General features: G+C 34.3%; 1 protein-coding gene across 1 annotated transcript; it reads right to left on the bottom strand.

Annotated features, from left to right (window-relative positions):
- Positions 1-941: 941 nt before the first annotated feature.
- LOC132715135 (RNA polymerase-associated protein LEO1-like) lies at positions 942-20,751 on the bottom strand. Its single transcript, XM_060698107.1, has 15 exons — positions 20,636-20,751; positions 19,420-19,658; positions 18,244-18,915; positions 14,113-15,013; positions 13,909-13,946; positions 13,470-13,571; positions 12,761-12,879; positions 11,243-11,394; positions 10,399-10,483; positions 9,655-9,773; positions 9,037-9,171; positions 8,330-8,465; positions 7,383-7,563; positions 5,878-5,990; positions 942-4,099 (listed from the first exon to the last, which is right to left on the bottom strand). The coding sequence occupies exons 1-15, from the start codon at positions 20,749-20,751 to the stop codon at positions 3,938-3,940; spliced, it is 3,270 nt and encodes a 1,089-aa protein (XP_060554090.1). The 3' UTR covers positions 942-3,937.
- Positions 20,752-22,261: the final 1,510 nt, after the last annotated feature.

The raw sequence follows: 22,261 nt of genomic DNA, 5'->3' as shown, positions 1-22,261 counted from the left end.
TACCGTCAAAGAAACATCAAACTCAAACAACCTCATAACATAAAAATTGAATTTCTTACATATACTAACCAGGGCATTTAAACTGGATATGTTATGATAAAGATATATCATCAGAAAAGAAGCTTTTTTTCATGTGATGCTTGGCTCGTGTCAAAAGTATTTAACGCGTATCACGTTCATGGGTGCAAGTTAAAAGTATCAGAAAATCTTGAATCAAGTGTTATTTCAATTGGCTTTATACATTGTATAGCAAAAAAGAGCTTTTAAGACTAGAAAAATCTTTAATATTCAGGCAAATGCCTTAAAACTTGTACCCATGCACTTTTTTCTACCATTAAAAAACTTCTGAAAAAACGGAATGAGCTTATAATCTGAAAATTTGCACACAAATTATTGGTCCTGACCTACATCAAATGGTACATAAATGTTAAGAAAAATATTTTCGGTCCCATTATGTCAAATCACGTCACTTAAATTTGGTTGTTTGGTTTTTTTTCACATGCAATAGTAATCTTCAATTTTAATTTATAATTCAGCCATTGCTTGATAGGAATTTATTAAAATATTTAATTCGCTTGACCTTTAAATCGGTCCAACTAATGTGAACAAAACTTTAAAAAGAAGACCATCTATGGATATTGTAAACAAATTTAGTTGTGATAGACATTGATTCAGGAGATGATTACCTTTAAACGATTAGTTGTTTCGATTTATTGGTTTATTAAGCTTTGTAAGTGGTTGTCCCATACTTCCCATTTTTAGTATACATTTATGTATATTTTCCTCCGGGAACACCACATATGTCACAATTTTCATATCTCCAATGAACAGACTCAACCTAACCGAACCTATTCTGCAATTTTCACCTTTTATTTTGTTGCTCTTGGGGGATCAGCCCTTTCTCAAAAATTTTATGGCCAAGAAATCAGCAAACATTGACATAAATTCATATCAATTTTATTTTGCTTTTCAAAAATTAATACATTGCAATTTACAGCATCATAAATGTGTTGTAAACAAAATGATTCATGATTTACATAACATTGATCTGTACCCTTTGGGCTTCTTTGTCTAACTTCATGATTTACATTGTTAAAACAATTAACAAAACAAAACAACATATCTCTTTATAGACTCAAAGTCCCTATCAGCAACTGTATGTCTACACTAATATCTTGTGTCAAGTTATGGTTACTCTTGTATGTCTACAGATAGGTTTACCATAACTTGACACAAGATATTAGTGTTTCCTCAAATAATAGAATTCAAGTCCCAAGTGATATTTGATAAGCATCTGTTTTAAAAGTCAGTTGCAGATGTACTATGCTCAAATCTTAAACTTGAAAATATTCATAATTACTACACCGTCTCTACTTATACATAAAATTAACGTGTTTTGACTTCACACAAAATATATATGTTATGTTCATACTATACACACTATGGGTGGTCATAATATGAATATATAGTGCCATTAATAATTAAAAAACTTGCAATTTTTTTAGAACCATCTTTACTTGACCCATAATAGGCAATGTAGCTCCCCTTACACAGTTTCTATATTCTTTTATTGAAATAAGATTTACTTATCAAGAATTTCATAGATGTCAATACATTTATACAATGAAAGTTTATTTTACTCAAAGATAAACATAGCATATCTTTAATGACCGACAGATCGTACTATACAGAGATCAGAAATAACTTTTTATTAAATATTGCACATTTCTTAGTCTACTTGTTTATGAAAAAAAAATAGATTTCTTATATTTGTATTATAGAATTTCACTAAATAAAATGAATATAAAACATGCTTAATTGTCTAAGAAAACTTGAACTGCCACTATCATGGCTTGAATACCCCCGCATACCACTTTGTCAGAATCAACAGTGGCCATTTAGAGCTCAGGGACAACCTCCCTGCCAAATCTGAGGTTACTAAGCCATTGCAATGCTAAGTTATGTATTCTACATGCTTCAAATGCGAAAATGTCAAAATCAATACACTGCAAACAGGCATTCTTTAGCAATTGAGAAGAAAAGCTTTTTTTTGTCAAGGTCCCTGTGACCTTGACCTTTGACCCAGTGACCTCAAAGTCAATAGGGGTCACCTTATGGTCATGATCAACATCCATGCCAAATATGAAGACTGAGGGTCAAAGGAATCGTAAGTTAATGGGTGGACAAACTTTTTGAAGTCAAAGTGTTTGTGACCTTGACCTTTGATCCAGTGACCTCAAAATCAAAAGGGGTCATCTACTAATCATGACTAACCTCAATTCCAAATATGAAGACTGTGGGTCAAAGGAATCTACAGTTATTGGGCGGACAAGCTTTTTGAAGTCAAGGCCCCTGTGACCTTTACCTTTGACCTCAAAATCAAAAGGGGTCATCAACTAATCATGACTAACCTCCATGCCAAATATGAAGACTATGGGTCAAAGGAATATTAAGTTATTGGGCAGACAAGCTTTTTGAAGTCAAGGCCCCTGTGACCTTTACCTTTGACCTGGTGATCTCAAAGTAAATAGGGGTCATCTACTAATCATGACTAACCTCCATGCCAAATATGAAGACTGTGGGTCAAAGGAATATTAAGTTATTTGGCGGACAAGCTTTTTGAAGTAGAGGCCCCTGTGACCTTGACCTTTGACCTGGTGACCTCAAAGTCAATAGGGGTCATCTACCAATCATGACTAACCTCCATGCCAAATATGAAGACTGTGGGTCAAAGGAATCTGAGTGGCCAAGCTTTTTGAAGTCAAGGCCCCTGTGACCTTGACCTTTGACCTGGTGACCTCAAAGTCAATAGGGGTCATCTACTAATCATGACTAACCTCAATGTCAAATATGAAGACTATGGGTCAAAGGAATATTAAGTTATTGGGCAGACAAGCTTTTTGAAGTCAAGGCCCCTGTGACCTTTACCTTTGACCTGGTGATCTCAAAGTAAATAGGGGTCATCTACTAATCATGACTAACCTCCATGCCAAATATGAAGACTGTGGGTCAAAGGAATATTAAGTTATTTGGCGGACAAGCTTTTTGAAGTAGAGGCCCCTGTGACCTTGACCTTTGACCTGGTGACCTCAAAGTCAATAGGGGTCATCTACCAATCATGACTAACCTCCATGCCAAATATGAAGACTGTGGGTCAAAGGAATCTGAGTGGCCAAGCTTTTTGAAGTCAAGGCCCCTGTGACCTTGACCTTTGACCTGGTGACCTCAAAGTCAATAGGGGTCATCTACTAGATCATGACTAACCTCAATGTCAAATATGAAGACTATGGGTCAAAGGAATATTAAGTTATTGGGCAGACAAGCTTTTTGAAGTCAAGGCCCCTGTGACCTTGACCTTTGACCTGGTGACCTCAAAATCAATAGGGGTCATCTACTTATCATGACTAACCTCCATGCCAAATATGAAGACTAAGGGTCAAAGGAATCTTTAGTTATTGGGCGGACAAGAAGAAACCGACGTACAGCCGGACAACCTGATTCCAGTATACCCCCCTTACAACTTTGTTGTGCGGGGGTATAATTTTCCAGTAGCTAGATAACAATGAAATGAAGAAAAAATTCTCAAAACATTGAACTACAGACATAGATGATACGATTATGTTTTTGTTATATCTACTTTTTTATTACATCAAAACATGACAAATCAATCAACTTCATTTGTCATCATGAATTTTTTCACTAAAACAAACAAAAACATTACAGTTATAAAAAGTGACTGTTGTAGTGTGTAGTTTTGTAATCCTGCAGGCAGCTATATGATGTTGCTAAATTATACAGTAAATTCTTCAGCATATGACAACGTAACCAAAAACTGCATCTTATCCCACCACTCTTAAACCCCTTGTGTTACTGCTACACAAGACAAGCACTTGTCACTATTATACACTTCCATACTTCAGAACACTTTTTATCATTTTCAGTCTGAGTCACTACCACCCCCTCCACCACTGGCATTACCCCCTGTGTCCATAGCTCCACCCGCCTCATCTTCACTACCCTTGGCCCCGCCCTCCTCTTCATCACTACTTTCAACAACCCGAGCTTTCTTCTTCTTAGGTAACGTCTCAGTTTCAGAATCCTGAAATTTCAAGTTATTCCATAATAATAACAACTTATTCCATAATAATAATAAGAGGATATTTTTCGTTTGAGTGAAATATGGAATATATTTATAATATAATATGTGGCATTTTATCATGTTGAGTGAAATTCTAACACGACCCGCATTTTCCCTATTGAACATAGAAGAACCGAAAGTGTGTGTTATTATGCAATAGAGTCACTGTTTGACGCTCTATGTTTAGACATGTGACGTAATCATTATACATGTGACGTAACCACTATAAAATCCGACGCGCTGACAATAAGTACGGAAACAAATCAGGCGCAATTTTGCTTAATAGCTGGTACGGCAGCATTTTTTTGTTTATGTTGTGTTAGAATCGAAATAATATATCCAAATCGGTGATTTTATCGCTGGATAACATCACTGTTTGTCGTTCGGATGCGCATCATTATATCACTCGGGCTACGCCCTCGTGATATAATTCCTCGCATCCGAACTCCAAACAGTGATGTTATTGAGCGATAAAATCACAGTTTGGGATATATTATTTCTTAAATATATACCATATTTCACGTAAATCGAAAAAATAACTTTTTTATTTAATTTCATTATCAGAGAAAAATGATGACAGACTCAATTGCATGCTACGCAACTGCAATTGTACAGCGAGCAGTAATATAATATTGCGTCTTGTTTTGCACATTATATTTGACGCTACATTGTGACGTCACGTAAACAACTCTTTAAACGTCTGTACAGCGTTAATAACTGAATTAAAGATATTGGTGTTCGGAGTTATGTTCTTAGTTAGACATTAGAACATTTTCTATCATTCTAGTTTTCAAAACAGAATTCAACAAAAAGTTGTTTTTTATTTATCAGATTTTTTTAAAAAAATGGTCCAAGAAGTCCTTTAAATAAATATGAGTTTTGACTCCGCCACTTTCATATTTATATTTCATATTTATTTTTTACTAATATGAAATATATTTGACTGATATACTACCATACTTCATAGGTAAAATTAAATAATAACAACTTATTCCATAATAATAACAACTTATTCCATAATAATAATTATTTTATAAATACAATTTTTTTGATTGATAATATGTAATGATTTTCAAATTTTAACAACGTAATTTAACCCACAATCTGCTACATTTCTTACACAGACTTCCATTTACAAATGTTTTATTAATTTAGGGGATATCAAGATGAAAATTAAAATCTAAGTCAGTCACCAGTATAGAGCTTGATGAGACAGCATAAAAGTCCAGGCTGGCCTGGCTCTATACTAGCAGTCAAGGTTAGTCTTTTTTTTCTCCCTCAGACAGACAGACAAACAAACAAACAAGCAAAAAACACTGGCTTGCAGCCCACTAACATAAAGGTGGGTTTATCTTGAATGTTTATCTGTATTTTAAGCTGATCTTAAAAAAACTTTTTTGTCATAATTTGGCGCTCATTCTACCTAACCAGCATTCCTGGCTAACTAAACCAGTGTAAACAGTAATAACTTATTTCTCTGCAAATGACAGACTATCAAAGTGGGAGTATAAAAACAAAACGATGGAATGATATATCCTTAGAACAATTTACAACAGCGTTCTGATCAACTCTAAAATATCGCTCATTCTAAATGATGTATAACAGTACAAAATATTTGCATTGCCTGAAGATCTTACAGCAAACATAATCATATACTGTTCTGTTCTGCAATTACAAGAAGGGGAATCAGTTATAAACATGTGAAATTTATAGACATATACACGTAGTAAAATATTTACCTCATCATCGCTGATGACTTTTTTAGCTTTCATTAATCGTTTGGCACCAGTATCTTCTTGTTCTGAATCATAACCTCCTTCATCACTGTCTGATGAATATATATGAGGACGATCTAAAATATAACATATATATACAGTTACATTTTAAGTTCAATAACGGGTCTCAGAGACCTTATATCTTTGAAAATCGGTGTGGCAGAAACTCATCAAGGCACATTCCCTGTCCCCTGCCCCCAAAATGGCAGAAAAGAGGACATTGCAAAATCTTTGGGGTTGTTTACATTAGTTTTAATGGCTGATAATGAACTTACCTCTTTTATCGCCACGTTTATATTTATTTTTTTTGGCTGATAATGAAATTACCTCTTTTATCGCCATGTTTATATTTGTTTTTAATGGCTGATAATGAAATTACCTCTTTTATCTCCACGTTTATATTTATTTTTAATATCTCCACATTTATATTTATTTTTAATGTCTGATAATAAAATTACCTCTTTTATCGCCACGTTTATATTTATTTTTAATGGCTGATAATAAAATTACCTCTTATCGCCATGTGTATATTTATTTTTAATGGCTGATAATGAAATTACCTCTTTTATCTCCACGTTTATATTTATTTTTAATGGCTGATAATGAAATTACCTCTTTTATCACCACGTTTATATTTGTTTTTAATGGCTGATAATGAACTTACCTCTTTTATCACCACGTTTATATTTGTTTTTAATGGCTGATAATGAAATTACCTCTTTTATCTCCACGTTTATATTTGTTTTTAATGGCTGATAATGAAATTACCTCTTTTATCTCCACGTTTATATTTGTTTTTAATGGCTGATAATGAACTTACCTCTTTTATCACCACGTTTATATTTGTTTTTAATGGCTGATAATGAAATTACCTCTTTTATCTCCACGTTTATATTTGTTTTTAATGGCTGATAATGAAATTACCTCTTTTATCTCCACGTTTATATTTGTTTTTAATGGCTGATAATGAAATTACCTCTTTTATCTCCACGTTTATATTTATTTTTAATATCTCCACGTTTATATTTATTTTTAATGGCTGATAATAAAATTACCTCTTATCGCCATGTGTATATTTATTTTTAATGGCTGATAATGAAATTACCTCTTTTATCTCCATGTTTATATTTATTTTTAATGGCTGATAATGAAATTACCTCTTTTATCTCCACGTTTATATTTGTTTTTAATGGCTGATAATGAAATTACCTCTTTTATCGCCACGTTTATATTTATTTTTAATGGCTGATAATGAAATTACCTCTTTTATCTCCACGTTTATATTTGTTTTTAATGGCTGATAATGAAATTACCTCTTTTATCTCCACGTTTATATTTATTTTTAATGGCTGATAATGAAATTACCTCTTTTATCGCCACGTTTATATTTATTTTTAATGGCTGATAATGAAATTACCTCTTTTATCGCCACGTTTATATTTATTTTTAATGGCTGATAATGAAATTACCTCTTTTATCTCCACGTTTATATTTATTTTTAATGGCTGATAATGAAATTCCTCCTTCCTCCTCCTCATCCTCGTAACCCTCGAGATAACTGTGACTGAGACCCTTCGCATGTGACCGCTCACGTACACGACGTTTCTGACTCTCTAACCTCGTTGATGCCCGTAATCTTTCTTCCTCTTTCTATACATGATAAGGAAATTCAGAAATAATTTGAGCCGCGCCATGACAAAATCAACATAATGGGTTTGCGACCAGCATGGATCCAGACCAGCCTGCGCCTCCGCGCAGTCTGATCAGGATCCATGCTGTTCGCTTACAAACCCTATAACAAGTAGAGAAATTGATAGCGAACAGCATGGATCCTGATCAGACTGCATGGATGCGCAGACTGGTCTGAATCCATGCTGGTCGCAAACACACTATGTTGGTTTTGTCATGACGCGGCTCATTTATACTTTTTGTGTAGTCCCGACATTTCTGCCTACTGCCTTCATATGATACAATTACATTCAACAAAATTATTTTACATATGTAATGTAATGAACAATTTTAACATAGCTTTGGAAATGCTTCAAGGTTGTTAAAGTTACTTACTGAGATTATACTATAATATAATGCAATTTTGATATTAAGAAACTCAAAACTTTCTTTTTTTGGTTGGGTTTTATGTTGGACCAACACTATAGAGGTCATTTGGCGACTTTCAAATAAGACCTCAGGTGACTTTCCATGCATTATTTCAGTACACTCCAAAAGTGCCTTAAAAGCTACACTTGCACATGTACTTTGTTTTTGGTTCAGCATTTCGTACATGACAATAGATAAAGGTGATGAGAGAAATGGTAAAGTATATTTAACACCTTCATTCATTGACTCACATGTTAGATATTCTTTACCATTGCTCATACCGTCTTCATTTACATCAACAAATAGACAATATACTTACTTTGATCATTTCCGATCTTTGTGATTCAGGATCATGTCCTGATATTGGTAGAATTTTAACTTTCTGTTTCTTTGTAGATCTATCAGCTAATGACAGGGTCATCTTTCTATGTGTAAATGATTCTGTGGAATGTGGTCTGAAAATATATATCAAACAAAACTTAGTTTACTTCTGTCTATAGGAGAATTTGTATTAAATCACTTAGGACAAATAGATTAAAACCAACACAAATTTAGATATCAATACATGTTTAGATATAATACATGTTTTGCTTTATTAGCTTCGTCAGTTGATACATAAAGGAAATGACGTAAACGTACAAAACAGACGTTTACGTTAATAGACGCCTCATATTAAATCACTTCGCCATTTATCTTAAATACAAAACCTGGCAAAGCAGTGTGACCCTGCTTGACATACTTGTGACTTTTTATTTTCAATATTTTGCTATTTAAATCCCTTAATCTATCATTAATGGACACTTTCTTAATCAAAACAGGAAGAAGTCTATTACAAAACTAAGAATGTGAGATATCCTTCATATTTCACTGTAAAGTCAGTCTACAGTCAGCTTGACAGACAAACAAGACAGTGGAAATCTATATCATATGTTCCGACCCATTAAGTTGGGGCATAAAAACATTTGTGCCAGGATTACAAAAAGAATGGGTTTTTTAATCATTTGAATCATAAGAAATGACACTTACCTAAATGTAAGTTTAGTTTTGAATATAGACTGTCCCTGTAAACCAGTTCCTTGTCGTACAAATAAATGGTTAAAATCTCCTTGAATTGGCATAGTGTGTATGTCAAATATTTCCTCCCCTAGATGTAGTGACATACTGAAATTATAAAACAAGGTTATTTATAACTGCTTATTATACTACGTATTTGTTACATCAATTTTCATTGAATAATTGTGATGTTAATATAATCTATATTGACAGCTGCTTTGAAATTCTGTTTCCACAAATAAAGGAATTTTGTTGTTTCATAAATTTATCTAAAGATTTTTTACTCGCTTGTATGACCTTTTATAAATGATTGTTTGCTTAATAAGATCATAACTGTTTACATTGGGCCATATAACCTGTCAAAAATCTTTATAACTAATACTTAACATACATAGCTAAAACAACAGACCAATGCAACCCATATTGAGTACAACAATACTATGCATAACCTCAATTTTTTAGATGGCTTTATCTTTCATAAATAAAACAAAATTCTAACTTTACATATCACCAAATAAAAATTGCTAAAATATTTAAGGAGCAAAAACAGCCTCCAAATAAACATTTAAAATATTATGACAGTCCATTTACCTTCCGTCTGACCATCTGACAACCCTGGCATTACTTTCTCTCATTGGTTTACCTTCCTCATCTTTTAAATCATTTCCTTCCTCGTCTTTCAATGTCCGCCATCTTATTGTGTTTTCAACCTGAAGAATAATAAACATATTGCATATTCTAACACTATTGGAGTTTTTCTATATAAACAAAAACAGTCAGACTCCATGCTTTATTTCACAGCAATGCACTTGCCATTGTTATTGCCTCCTTCGAATATTTCACATTTTCATTACTTAAAGTGACATTATGCCCATCCAAGAATATATAGTGAGTGAACAGGTGAATATCAAAATAAGTTTTCAATTTGCCATAATTCCTTTTAATTTAATAATTTGCTTCCCATAAACAATAAACAATTCACAGATCCAAATAAAATTTCTGTAAATATCTATTAGAATTTACCTCTAACACTCAGTTTATAAAAAGAGTGGGGCAGTCTTTTTATATTTTATGCAGATTTATAATTTTATCCTGATAGTTTTCCAATATCACCTGTTGGTCAAACACCATTTTAACAGTCAATCTTTTGAAATATAAAGTCAACTCAGCTCAACTTGACTATGAAAATATGAGCATAATGTCACTTTAAACACAGCATCAAAGTGTATATAAGTTTACAGGGAACATGTCTGATAGTTTCATTGCTATATATCTACGTCCGATTATTCGATATTAATGAAATATTAAACAAAAGCAGTAAAGTCTAAGACATACTTTTAGCTTCATTCTTGTTCTACCTTCTTCATCTAACACTTCATCTTCATCTATCTCATCTTCATATGTCTGAGAATCAAATGGTCTGAAATTACCAGAAATATAAACATCTTATAACAGTTATTATTAGTTTTTTGCTTGTTCCTGAAAACCCTTAGCCAGCTAGCAACAACAGATTCTACCTATGACACCAGTGCAGACCAAGATCAGATTGTACATTTGTGCCGTCTGCTCATGGTCTGCACTGTTTGGTATTCAGTCAGTAATTATCTTGAATGTGCCACCAAATCTGTACTTGTGCTGTCACATCATGGCTTGCACTGCTCGCTATTCAGTCAGTATATATTTTAAAATTTTCCCTAAAAGTGATTAATGGTATTGTCCAGAATGAAAGATGTTCAAGTCCATTTAAGATATTTAGGATTGCAAAGGTAAAGTACCAAAATACTACTTTAATTATGTTTGTCATATTCTGGCAGGCAGAACCTACGTGTTACAAATGTGTTGTCCCTTGCTTTTTTATTTATGAGTAACTTCCAGAGTTAAAACCAACCAAGATTACCATGGATACAATATTGTAACAGTGGGTAAACAGTTTTTCTAAATATTATTGTTAAGCAAAATGGTCACAGAAAAACATAAGCTGCTGTCCAGGGTTCAAACTTCCAATGTTCAGGTCAACCTAAGTTTCTGTTTGCTAAGACAATAAAATTACAAAAATTACAATTTAGTAGTAAGCATCTTATTACAGTAATTTTTAGATATACATGTACACTTAAAGAACAAACAAAGTAATCAAATATTCATTATTTCACTAGCACCTCAAGCATCATGATACACTGACCTTGTTTCCACACTGAGAAAGTTGGGCAATTTAACATAATGTACAGCTTTGCCGAGGTTGGTTTTGATTCTCGGGATTTCAACTTCAATTCTCGTTTCCGGAGCCTCTTCTGGTTCCTGGTTTTCTTCATCCGAACCTTCTATCATTGGTTTCTATAAATAACAAATCCGAACCTTCTATCATTGTTTTCTATAAATAACTAATCCGAACCTTCTATCATTGGTTTCTATAAATAACAAATCCAAACCTTCTATCATTGGTTTCTATAAATACAAAAATCTGAACCTTCTATCATTGGTTTCTATAAATAACAAATCCGAACCTTCTATCATTGGTTTCTATAAATAACAAATCCGAACCTTCTATCATTGGTTTCTATAAATAACAAATCCGAACCTTCTATCATTGGTTTCTATAAATAACAAACCCAAACCTTCTATCATTGGTTTCTATAAATAACAAATCCGAACCTTCTATCATTGGTTTCTATAAATAACAAATCCGAACCTTCTATCATTGGTTTCTATAAATAACAAATCCGAACCTTCTATCATTGGTTTCTATGAATAACAAAACAATTGAGCTGCATCATGGCAAATGGTACACTATTAAATGCCGGTAAAATCATAATATACAATATCATATACTGTATTTTTAATGGCCATTAATTTATTTAATTGCTTTTATCCATAAACAAAAACTGAATATTAATAAAACATTCAGAACCAGACATAGGTTCATCATAACATTGTTGTTTTGTTGTTGTTGTTTTTTCATCTAAGAAAACCACGCGCTCAAAACAATTACTTCCAATAAACTGATGAATATAACTGATATATCAATGTGAGTCATACTTAGTAGTTATCAGCATTAAATTGAAAAGTTAAATCCAGATTTTAAAAAGCAAAGTTTTCTGGACATTGTTTCACTGTAGAGAGATCTTCGTTGAATATGGCTAATTTATTTGTAGCCACACAATGTATTTTTCTGCCAAGATTCATAACAATATAAGCAAAATTTACAAAACAAGTAAAAGCATGAAGTTAACCAAGTATTTAGATTTAAATTAGTCTAAATTTAAAGGGACTCCAACTGATGTTTTATGACATGACAGGACTCGGGAAATAATTTTTCGAGATAAATGTTCTATGCGATGTAGGTTACACCAATAACTTGTGTACAAAATTTCTGATCATTCGCTGTTTCCATTTTCCCTAAATAATGATTTTAATTGTGAAAAACAAGCCAGAATTGGAAAATGTTGCAATGCTTATCACTCCAATCAAGCTAGGAATAGCACCAAATATGATTTTCAATTTATGTCTGAGTATATTTGGTAATAATGTTTTGCATATTTTCCTGTTTTAAGTGCCAAAGCTAATTTATTTAAGAAATTCAGATTTTTTTGTTTTTAGGCCTTTGGACCTCAGTGGAGTTCCTTTAAGATACAACATGTTAATGTAAAACTGTCTTCTAGTCTGTGTACAGGTTTTTACATGTATAGTCTGTTTCTATTACCTGAGTTCTACCTTCATCATCATCATCTCCTCTATCATCATCTTTTTTATCTAAATCTTTCTTAGCCTCTTCATCAGAACTTATATCATCAGCATCACCAAACAGATCATCCACAGTGGCTGAAAACAAAACACTATACTTGTACATTTAAATTTTTCTTCAAACATTGCACTAAAATCCAGAAGAATTTTGAGAGCAATGTAACAATTTACAAGAGCACCACAAAGTCCAGAATATATGCCTAAACGAAAATTTGACTGAGTATTAATCTCTCAATTCAAGAAGAAACCTATTTATGAAACTTGTCAGAAACATGTTTTATCTAAAATTATACTAAATGACCTTCTGGGTGGGAGCATTTATAACTCATATAACTGTAGAGGTCTACTAGGCAATGCTACAAGCAAATTATCTAAGTTCTAGAAATTGTAGTTTCCAACAAAGAGATAAGGTATGTTTTCCAATATTTAGCAAGTAATCCTGTTGGTGTGGCCAATTTCTAACTCCGGTTCTGTGGGTGTGGCCAATTTCTAACTCAGGTTCATAATTTATATAATTTCTGAAGAGTTCCACCAAGAAAGCTACATGCAAAATATCAAGTAATGTTACAGGTGTTATCATTTAAGTCTAACAATTACAATCATTATTTTACAGATATAAGAGAAAAGAATATTAGAGAGAACAGAATTATTATATTATAGAGTTATACCTTGCACTTGTTCCCCACCCTCGATGTCAGACAGCCCATCATCTTCTGACGGTACTTTCTTACGACCTATTATAGAATCATCTGAATCAGAAGCATGCCCATCTGAAATATTCAGTTACAACTGTATACCAGATTAAACACAAGAGCATGCGGTGATAATGATCGCCTGTTAAAAATTCTACAGTAAAAGGGACGTAACTCCAAAAATACTGCTTTTAGAATTATGCCATTTGTCTAAGCTCACTGTTGAGTAATATGTGCTCATGCAAATTGAAGCTAAAAACAAATTGAACTTTAATTAAAAGATTTCTAGTTTATAAGGTAGGACATAGATGTAGCTTAGCAATCATTGTGGAAAAAAAATTATGAATTGAAATCTAAACTGTTTACAAAATGTTCTGAAAAATAGAATATCATTACAGACAACAATATAACCTACCTTTCTTCTGACTGCCATGTTCTGATGGACTCCCAGATCTATAAAATAAAAACAAGTATTATCACAGAATTGCATCCTCATGTCATAGAGTTAACCAGTGATACTTTTATACATTATTTAAAGCATAAAAGGGGGATATTAAATAAACAATCAGATGGTTTTATAAACTATATTTTTGGCTAAAATGGGATCTAACAAAGGTACCTGCTCCTGTGGCTTCCTGCTGGACTCCTCGAACCTGACCTTGACCTTTTGGATGCTGGACTTCCTGATCTACTACGAGCAGGGCTACCTGAATGGCTTCTTGATCTACGACTACCAGCTGGGCTAGCTGAACCTTCTCTGCTTTGTGCTGGGCTACCAGATCTGCTGCGAGCAGACCTATGACTATGTGCAGGACTACCAGACCGTTCACTGTGTGCAGGGCTACCAGATCTACTACGAGCAGACCTTTCACTGTGTGCAGGACTCCCTGATCTGCTACGAGCAGACCTTTCACTATGTGCAGGGCTACCAGATCTACTACGAGCAGACCTTTCACTATGTGCAGGGCTTCCAGATCTACTACGGGCAGACCTTTCACTATGTGCAGGGCTTCCAGATCTACTACGAGCAGACCTTTCACTATGTGCAGGACTTCCTGATCTACTACGTGCAGATTTATGACTGTGAGCAGGGCTACCAGATCGACTTCTAGCAGATCCTCCAGACCTATGACTTCCTGCAGGACTTGCTGATCCTTCTCTACTGTGTGAAGGACTGCCATCCCCACCACTGTGGACACTCCTAGGCGAGGCTGACCTACTTTTGTCCGGAGAATGTGACCTTGCACTATGAGCTGGTGAGGCAGATCCTTCTCTGTGAGGGCTCCCTGACCTCTGACCAGGGGACGCTGAACCCTCTCTGTCAGGACCTCCTGAAGCAGCACTATGAGCTGGGGAAACTGAACCCTCTCTGTCAGGACTTCTGGAACCTTTACTGTGTGTAGGAGATACTGATCCTTCATGCATTGGACTGCCGGATGCACCACTATGGGCAGGAGATACTGACCCTTCCCTCATTGGACTTCCAGATTGATGGCTTCTAGGACTACCCGCTTCGCTTCCTGAAAGACAAAATCAACATTTATTATCACATTAAATCATACAATGTGAGCAATAGTAAATTTGTCAACATCAATATTAAAACAGGAACATTAAATAAATCAGAATTACTGGTTAACATGCCTTATAAAGATGGTAACTTTATGGATGTTAGTGTCTTAGTGATAAAATATTGAGTAAACACAAAAAGTTGAGATGGCATTGGTTAGACTTAGAGTTTCACATAAGTTAATTGACAGAAAACATTTAATTCCTATCTTAATCTCAATCTGTAAAATATTACGGGGAAGTCAAAGACCGGGCCCGCGAAGCGGGTCCGGGCTTTGGCTTGCCCGGCTATAGACTACACGTGTATATTTAAAAGAAATAAATAAAAAACAATTAAAAAATATTTAGAATTCTATACCTATCAAGGAAATTTTCAGTGTCAGTTCTAGTCGAGCGCCGCCATTTACAATGTAACTCAATGATAAAAGGCGGGGTATTCCGATAACGGAACAAATCTCAACTTTTCGGATAAATAATAAACGTCGAGTGTTCCGAGTGAAAACGGAAGCGGTGCATGTAATACCGAATGACAATTTTAAAACGGAAAGAATGAAAGGAATTTTTTAACGACTTCCCCGTTCATAGGCTTTGCCTAATTTCATATTACTGTATATGTGTAGGATGATTCTAGACTTGGAGTCGGAGTCAGATAAAATCAAATTAATCATAGACAATCAGCAAAAAAAGAATTTATATACTTTTGATACTTATTGAATTTATAATTGTCGCAGGGTCATATTGATGTGTTAATGTTCTATGTTGTTTGTCACCGTAGATTATGTTATTTACATGTCCATGTCATGTATGTCGTATTTGATACTGTATATATCTTGTGAAGTCCTATATTTGTGTCATTTTCCTATATCCCATTCATTCATCCTTTTATTCATTTACTCATTCATTCATTTCTTCATTCATTCATTTATTAACAAGTATGTACTAACCACTGGTACGGGCCTCAATTCTAAATATTCTATTTCTGCACTAAGTACCTTCATGCATGCGCACTCCTACTGAAGATTTTCATGGCGCGAGCCAGACTTCAAATTCATTGATAATAAATATTTTCTGAGTGCGTATTTCTGTATTTTATAGCAACGCTCAAGGCCCAGAACCTCTTAGCAGCACCTTTCCCATATCGTTAGAGTGAACTGCGACATAATTATATATGGAGAGTCAGAAGCCAAATAATAAAATTCTTCGTAAAGGTATGTACCGTCAGGGCTCGCGGATCTGATCAATAAATGAACATATCCAACAACTCTTCCTAACCGGCTTCATGTGTAGATGAAGGGAAGTATGAATATGAAGCCTAGAATTCAACAATGAATCACACCAATATTTGTAATTAAAATAACTTTACCGTGATCAAATACACCTCGTCTTAACAAATTAATCCAAATGTCATTGAAATAACAAAGAAAATAAAATTTACCCTCGCTAACTTCCATGTCCGCCATGTTGAATTTTACTAAAACCCAACGTTTATTTAGTATCGGAAAGAAAAAAATGCTATGCATAATTTTATTATCTCATCTTTCATTCTACTGCGGGTACTGTTTTGTTGTTCTTCAATTGTATTTGTGCTATTATTATTTGTGTTAGTAATTGATATTCATACTCTCCTTATCAGATTAATTTATTTATTGAAATGACGCACATTTTGAAATGGTTTATTGTATCAGCATCTAATGTGGCAAAATTGAATTCGGGATTAATAGTCCTGTTTTCTTCTTCTTCTTCCAATACTGTACATAACCCACTCCGGGGCATTGACGTACAGGGTGTATGTACAAAGTGTTGTGCGGCGAATAAGTGCAGATTTAAAAGAAGAACATGTTAAAAATAAAATCAAGATGGCCCCATGACAAGTCCTCCCTTGAAGGCCTCAAGGTTGACTGCTGTGGCTAGGTGCTCTGGAAGCTGGTTCTACAGGCGGATGGCCGAAGGTACAAAGGAGAACTTTTATCTATTTTATTTATACATTTTAGGAACATAGCACATGATACAAAATATAAAATCATACAGTTAAGAGATAACATATATAAATCATATAAATAAAATGAGATCATAAAACAGCATAAAAGAGCACACTTTTGTCATAAAAAAATAAAATAAGAGGTACTATGCACCTATGGATAGACCATTAAGCTAAATGCTTATTTCCAATGGGGTCCATAGAAATAAAAAAAAAACAAAAAAAAACATAATTTTAACCCTTTCCCCCCTAAGAAAAAAAAACAAAAACAAAAAAACAAAAAAAAACCAAAAAAAAACCCAAAAAAAAACAACAAGATAAAAAACTAAACTAAACTTTGGTCAAAATTTTGGTTGAAAAAGGAAATATATTTATAAAAGTATGCCCTTTTTAAAATAAGCCTAGTATTACTATCACAGATGACTATCACAGAAATATTTGATCACAGTGCCTAACACATTAGTTGTACACATATATATCTTCTGAAAGACTTTTATAACTTTCTAGTAGGTACTTTTTAACAGATTTTTTGTATTGCACAAAATTATTAATGGATTTTATATACTCTGGCAGATCATTCCAGTCTTTAATTCCATTATAATAAAAGGTCTGTTTCATCACAGAATTACACTGGGGGACAATAAAATTAAAATTGCTTGATCTAGTGTTCTAAAATCTTGCATCAGCACAACATCTAAAGTCGGCTCTAAGGTATGATGGACTCTTTTTGTAAAAAAATCTTATACATATGATTGAGTCTTAACTGTTTGACTCTGTTTTCTACATTTAACCAATTTAATTTTTCAAACTCATACACTGTTACAGAAGTTCTGGGCGTTAAGTTTTGGACAAATCTTAATACCTTATTCTGAGTAATTTGTAACTTTCTTTTCAAATGTTTTGATAAACCTTCATACCAAGAGGAACAAGAGTAGTCAAAATGACACTGAATCAGGACTGAACATAAAAGCTGTTTTGTTTTAGTATCTAAAAGTCTGCTCTGCCTGTATAAAAATTTGAGCTTGGCATTCACTTTAGAAATAATGTTATTAACAAAAGTTTCCCCAGATAAATCACTATTGATATATAGACCAAGATACTTGACTAAATTAGTACCCTTTATGCTATGACCATTACATGTAACAGTAAATTGTTCTTGCTTTTGTAATTTTCTTTTGGGGCCAAACAGCATACATTCTGTCTTACCAAGGTGGAGTGACAGCTTATTGTCTACAAGCCATTCTGAACAGCTTTCTAGGGCTGTCCCAAGTTTTTCTGAGATGAAATTCGGGTCTTTATGTGAGAATAAAATAGTGCTGTCATCTGCATACAGTATTAACTTGCAATCATTATCAATACTTAAAATCATATCATTTACGTAGCACAGAAAAAGCAACGGCCCTAGAATACTACCTTGGGGGAGGCCACAGGTCACACTGTTTGATTTAGAGTAAGTATTTCCGATATTAACAATTTGTGAACGTTCTGAAAGATATGATCTGAACCAGGAAATAGACTGAACACCCATTAATTCTAACTTTCCACTAAGAATATCATGGTCTACGGTGTCAAACGCCTTTTGCAAGTCAAGCATCACCATACCTGTGTATAACCCTTTACTAGTATTAATTCTTATAACATCTTGTAAGTGAATAAGACAGCTATCTGTAGAATAACACCTTCTAAAACCAGACTGGTGTTCATACAGTAAATTATTGGAAACCAAAAATGTTTCAAGTTGAACATAAGCCGCTTTCTCTAAAATTTTTGAAACTACACTTAAAATACTGACAGGCCTATAATTACCAACTTCTAGAACACTATTCTTCTTGTAAAGTGGTTTTACTCTAGCCAACTTCATTTCATCAGGTACTTTACCTTCAGAAAAAGATAGATTAACAATGTAAGTAATTGGTATTTTCAAAACACTAGAACCATCCTTCAAAAATCGGGCAGGAATACCATCTAATCCTGTGCTTTTACTAACATTTAAGTTGCATAGTTCCTTAAAAACAAAATTTTCAGATACATGTTGTAGATTTAAAATATTACTATCAGGATTTCTTTTACTATAAAAATTGAAAAGCTTTTCAGACCCTAAATCATACAATTTTTTACTTGAAGGTAATTTCTCAACAAGTTTAGAAGCAACACTTGTAAAAAAATCGTTAAAATAATTTTAAACAGTATCAGCGTCATGGCAGTTTTCCCCATTAATTGATAATACAATATTTGAAGATTTCTTCTTGTCATTTTTATATCCCAAAGTCTTTAAGTTTTGCCAGAGTTTGATAGGATTAAATTTGTTTTCCTCTATTTTGTTAGTAAAATATTCTGACTTAGCAGTCTTTATATCTCTTTGAATTTGATTCCTTAACTTACAAAAAATCTTATAATCCTCTCTTTCACCATACCTTTTGTATCTATATAAATACGAGTCTCTTTGTTTGATACTATCTAGTATTTCGGAGTTAATCCAAGGCTCTGACTGGTTACGTAGTCTTACTTCCTTTACTGGGGCCACATAGTCTAAAACACTAGTAAACACATTTTTAAAAGAAATCCATGCAGTATTAACATCAGTAGAGTAAAAACAAGTACTCCAGTCAGCATTTGTTAATCTGGAAATAAAATCTGTTTTATCATATTTTTTTAAAGACCTGATTTTAACATAATTATGTTCCTTTGCTGGAACTTTCACAATTTTTCATGTGCAAAAAGTAAGCATATGATCACTCAGACCCATAGGAATAACTCCTGACTGAGATATTTTTTCTTTGTTATTACATAGAATATGATCAAGTAGACTAATAGATGAACTACAAATTCTAGTAGGTTCTGAAATAATCTGTTCTAAATTAAAAAGCCGTAAAATATTGTAATAAGACTTGTAAAAAGAACCAGACTTATGTAATACACAAATATTAAAATCACCTAAAATTATAGTTTCACAATCTGTTCTTAAATGAGTTAAAATGTTTTCAAAACTGTCTAAAAAACTAGAATGTTTTGGAGGTCTGTAGACAGTCCCAACAATGATAGGCTTGTTTCTTGGCAAGAGTAGTTCCAGGAATAAGATTTCTTCGCCATCCCATGATAAGTCTGTTCTTATATTGAACGCCAGGTCGTCACGTACAAACATGCACACTCCACCTCCATTCCTGTTGCGGTCACGCCTTATAACTAAATAATTTGGGACATTAACTTCCCCATCAGGTACTGAAGAGTCGAGTCAGGTTTCTGACACTGAGATAACAGCTGCTTTGGATTTTAGTGCAATTAGCCGGAGTTCCGATATTTTAGGAAGTAAGGATCTCGCGTTAACATGAATAAAATGCAGTCCTTTTTGAAAGAAACACTGGAAATGATCTTGACTTATTTCAGAAGGATTTTGTGTTTCATTTGAATTTGTCGTAAACAACAATTCAGAGGCATTAAAATTAGGAGCATCTTGTGAAAATGGAAGTTCAGTAAATGTGCATCCATTACACGTAAAGTTAAATATAACATCACCTCTACATAGGGATTCATAATCTTTTTCTGTTATACTGGTGGTACATTTTATATGAGTCCACTGTTGACAAATATCACAGCTTACTGCTTTACTACGAGAGGTAACTCCTCTTTCACATTTAGTACATGGATATCTGGGTTGTCTCCCTTTCCGTGAAGTAATACGTTTATCTGAAGCTGGACCCGGGTGAGGATGAACATCGCCACACTGAAGCAAGTAGAAAATGAACACTGATCTAAAGTTTACTGTTACTTAATGTTTATCAAGTTTAAAAATTTGTTTCGAGTCTGGGTCGAAATGACTTCCCCCGAGTTTGACAGTTGAGTACGAAAGGTACGAAAGTCTTTCAAACAGATTTACAAGTCCAATCTGCGGGTATGTTACATTTACAAGGATCCCTGAAGAATTGTGTATCGTTCGTTGACAATTTAAAATGTTTTTCTGATAAAAGTTGATTGTAGTACAAATTAAAATCGTAAAAAATGTGGTCAACAAAATTCTTTTTTCTCCCGCCATCTTGACCGGAAGGTTATTAACTGGTCATGGTGTCTGTTCTGCAGAATGGGACATGGAATCTTTGTCCGTAGCCATGACCACCAAGTGTCAGGGGGTGGAAGTACTGTGCAGCTGGGATGGCTATGAGGTTAACTGTGCGTGATCCTGTAAACTTGACATTGGAGCGGCGATGCTGTAGAGTTGGCCAGCCTAGGTCTGTCATCATTGCAGTGGTGCTGCTGGTAGTTTTGTCATCGCCTTTTACAAATCGGGCAGCTCGCCTTTGGACAGCTTCCAGCTGGTTGATGTTGGTGGCTGTGTGTGGGTCCCAGACTGTACATGCATACTCCAGGATTGGTCTAACAAGGGTACTTGATGTCTTGTGGGCAGCTTGTGATGTTTCTTCTAAGGAATTATAGAGAGTTGTTAGCCTTCTTGATGGTATATTCTGTGTGTATGTTCCATGAAAGATTATTTGCGATGTTGACACCAAGTTACTTTCTACTTTTGACAGATTGAAGAGTTGATTGGTGGACCTTGTAGGCATAAATCTTTTCTTGGTGATGTGTATTACTTTGCATTTGCTGGGATTGAAAGACATCATCCACTTGCGTTCCCATTCCTGGAGTCTATCAAGGTCTTCTTAGAGGGCTAATGCGTCAGATTCTGATTTGATTTTCCTGTAGATCAGGCTGTCGTCAGCAAATAGGTGGCTGATGGAAGTCACGCACCTTGGTAGGTCGTTGATGTAAAGAAGGAACAGTAAAGGACCTAGTACTGTCCCATGGGGTACCCCGGATGTAACTGGGGAGGATGCAAATGAATGACCTTCAACGACAACTTGTTGGCTGCGGTCAGACAGGAAGCTCTCAATCCAGCTTCTGACTGTCCCTCTGATGCCGTAGTGATCCACCTTGGAAAGGAGTCGTTGGTGAGGCACAACGTCGAACGCCTTACTGAAGTCTAGTAGTATGGCGTCTACTTGTTCCCCTTGATCCAAGGCTGATGACAGGTCTTGAAGAGTGAGAAGAAGCTGACTTTCAGTTGAGCGTTGTTTTCTAAATCCATGTTGTTGATTTGAAAGGATGTTGTGGTGGTCAAGGTGTTTCATAATTTGGCTATGTAGGGTGTGTTCTAGGAGTTTGCTGCATACTGATGTGAGGGAAATGGGTCTGTAGTTGGTGGGGTTGCTACGGTCACCTTTTTTGAGATAGG

This window comes from Ruditapes philippinarum, unplaced genomic scaffold (genome assembly GCF_026571515.1).
Source record: "Ruditapes philippinarum isolate M1 unplaced genomic scaffold, ASM2657151v2 ctg4031_1_1_1_1, whole genome shotgun sequence".
Taxonomy (NCBI): domain Eukaryota; kingdom Metazoa; phylum Mollusca; class Bivalvia; order Venerida; family Veneridae; genus Ruditapes; species Ruditapes philippinarum.
This window is presented reverse-complemented; position numbering and strand designations above follow the sequence as displayed.

What these genes read in the sequence shown, in the direction of transcription:
- LOC132715135 (XM_060698107.1), bottom strand. Translation starts at nt 20,751, where the DNA reads ATGTTCATCCTCACCCGGGTCCAGCTTCAGATAAACGTATTACTTCAC. An exon ending in AAAGATCGGAAATGATCAAA is followed by an intron (nt 7,564 to 8,329) that starts GTAAGTATATTG and finishes TATCATGTATAG; the next exon opens with AAAGAGGAAGAAAGATTACG. An exon ending in AAGTCATCAGCGATGATGAG is followed by an intron (nt 4,100 to 5,877) that starts GTAAATATTTTA and finishes TTGAAATTTCAG; the next exon opens with GATTCTGAAACTGAGACGTT.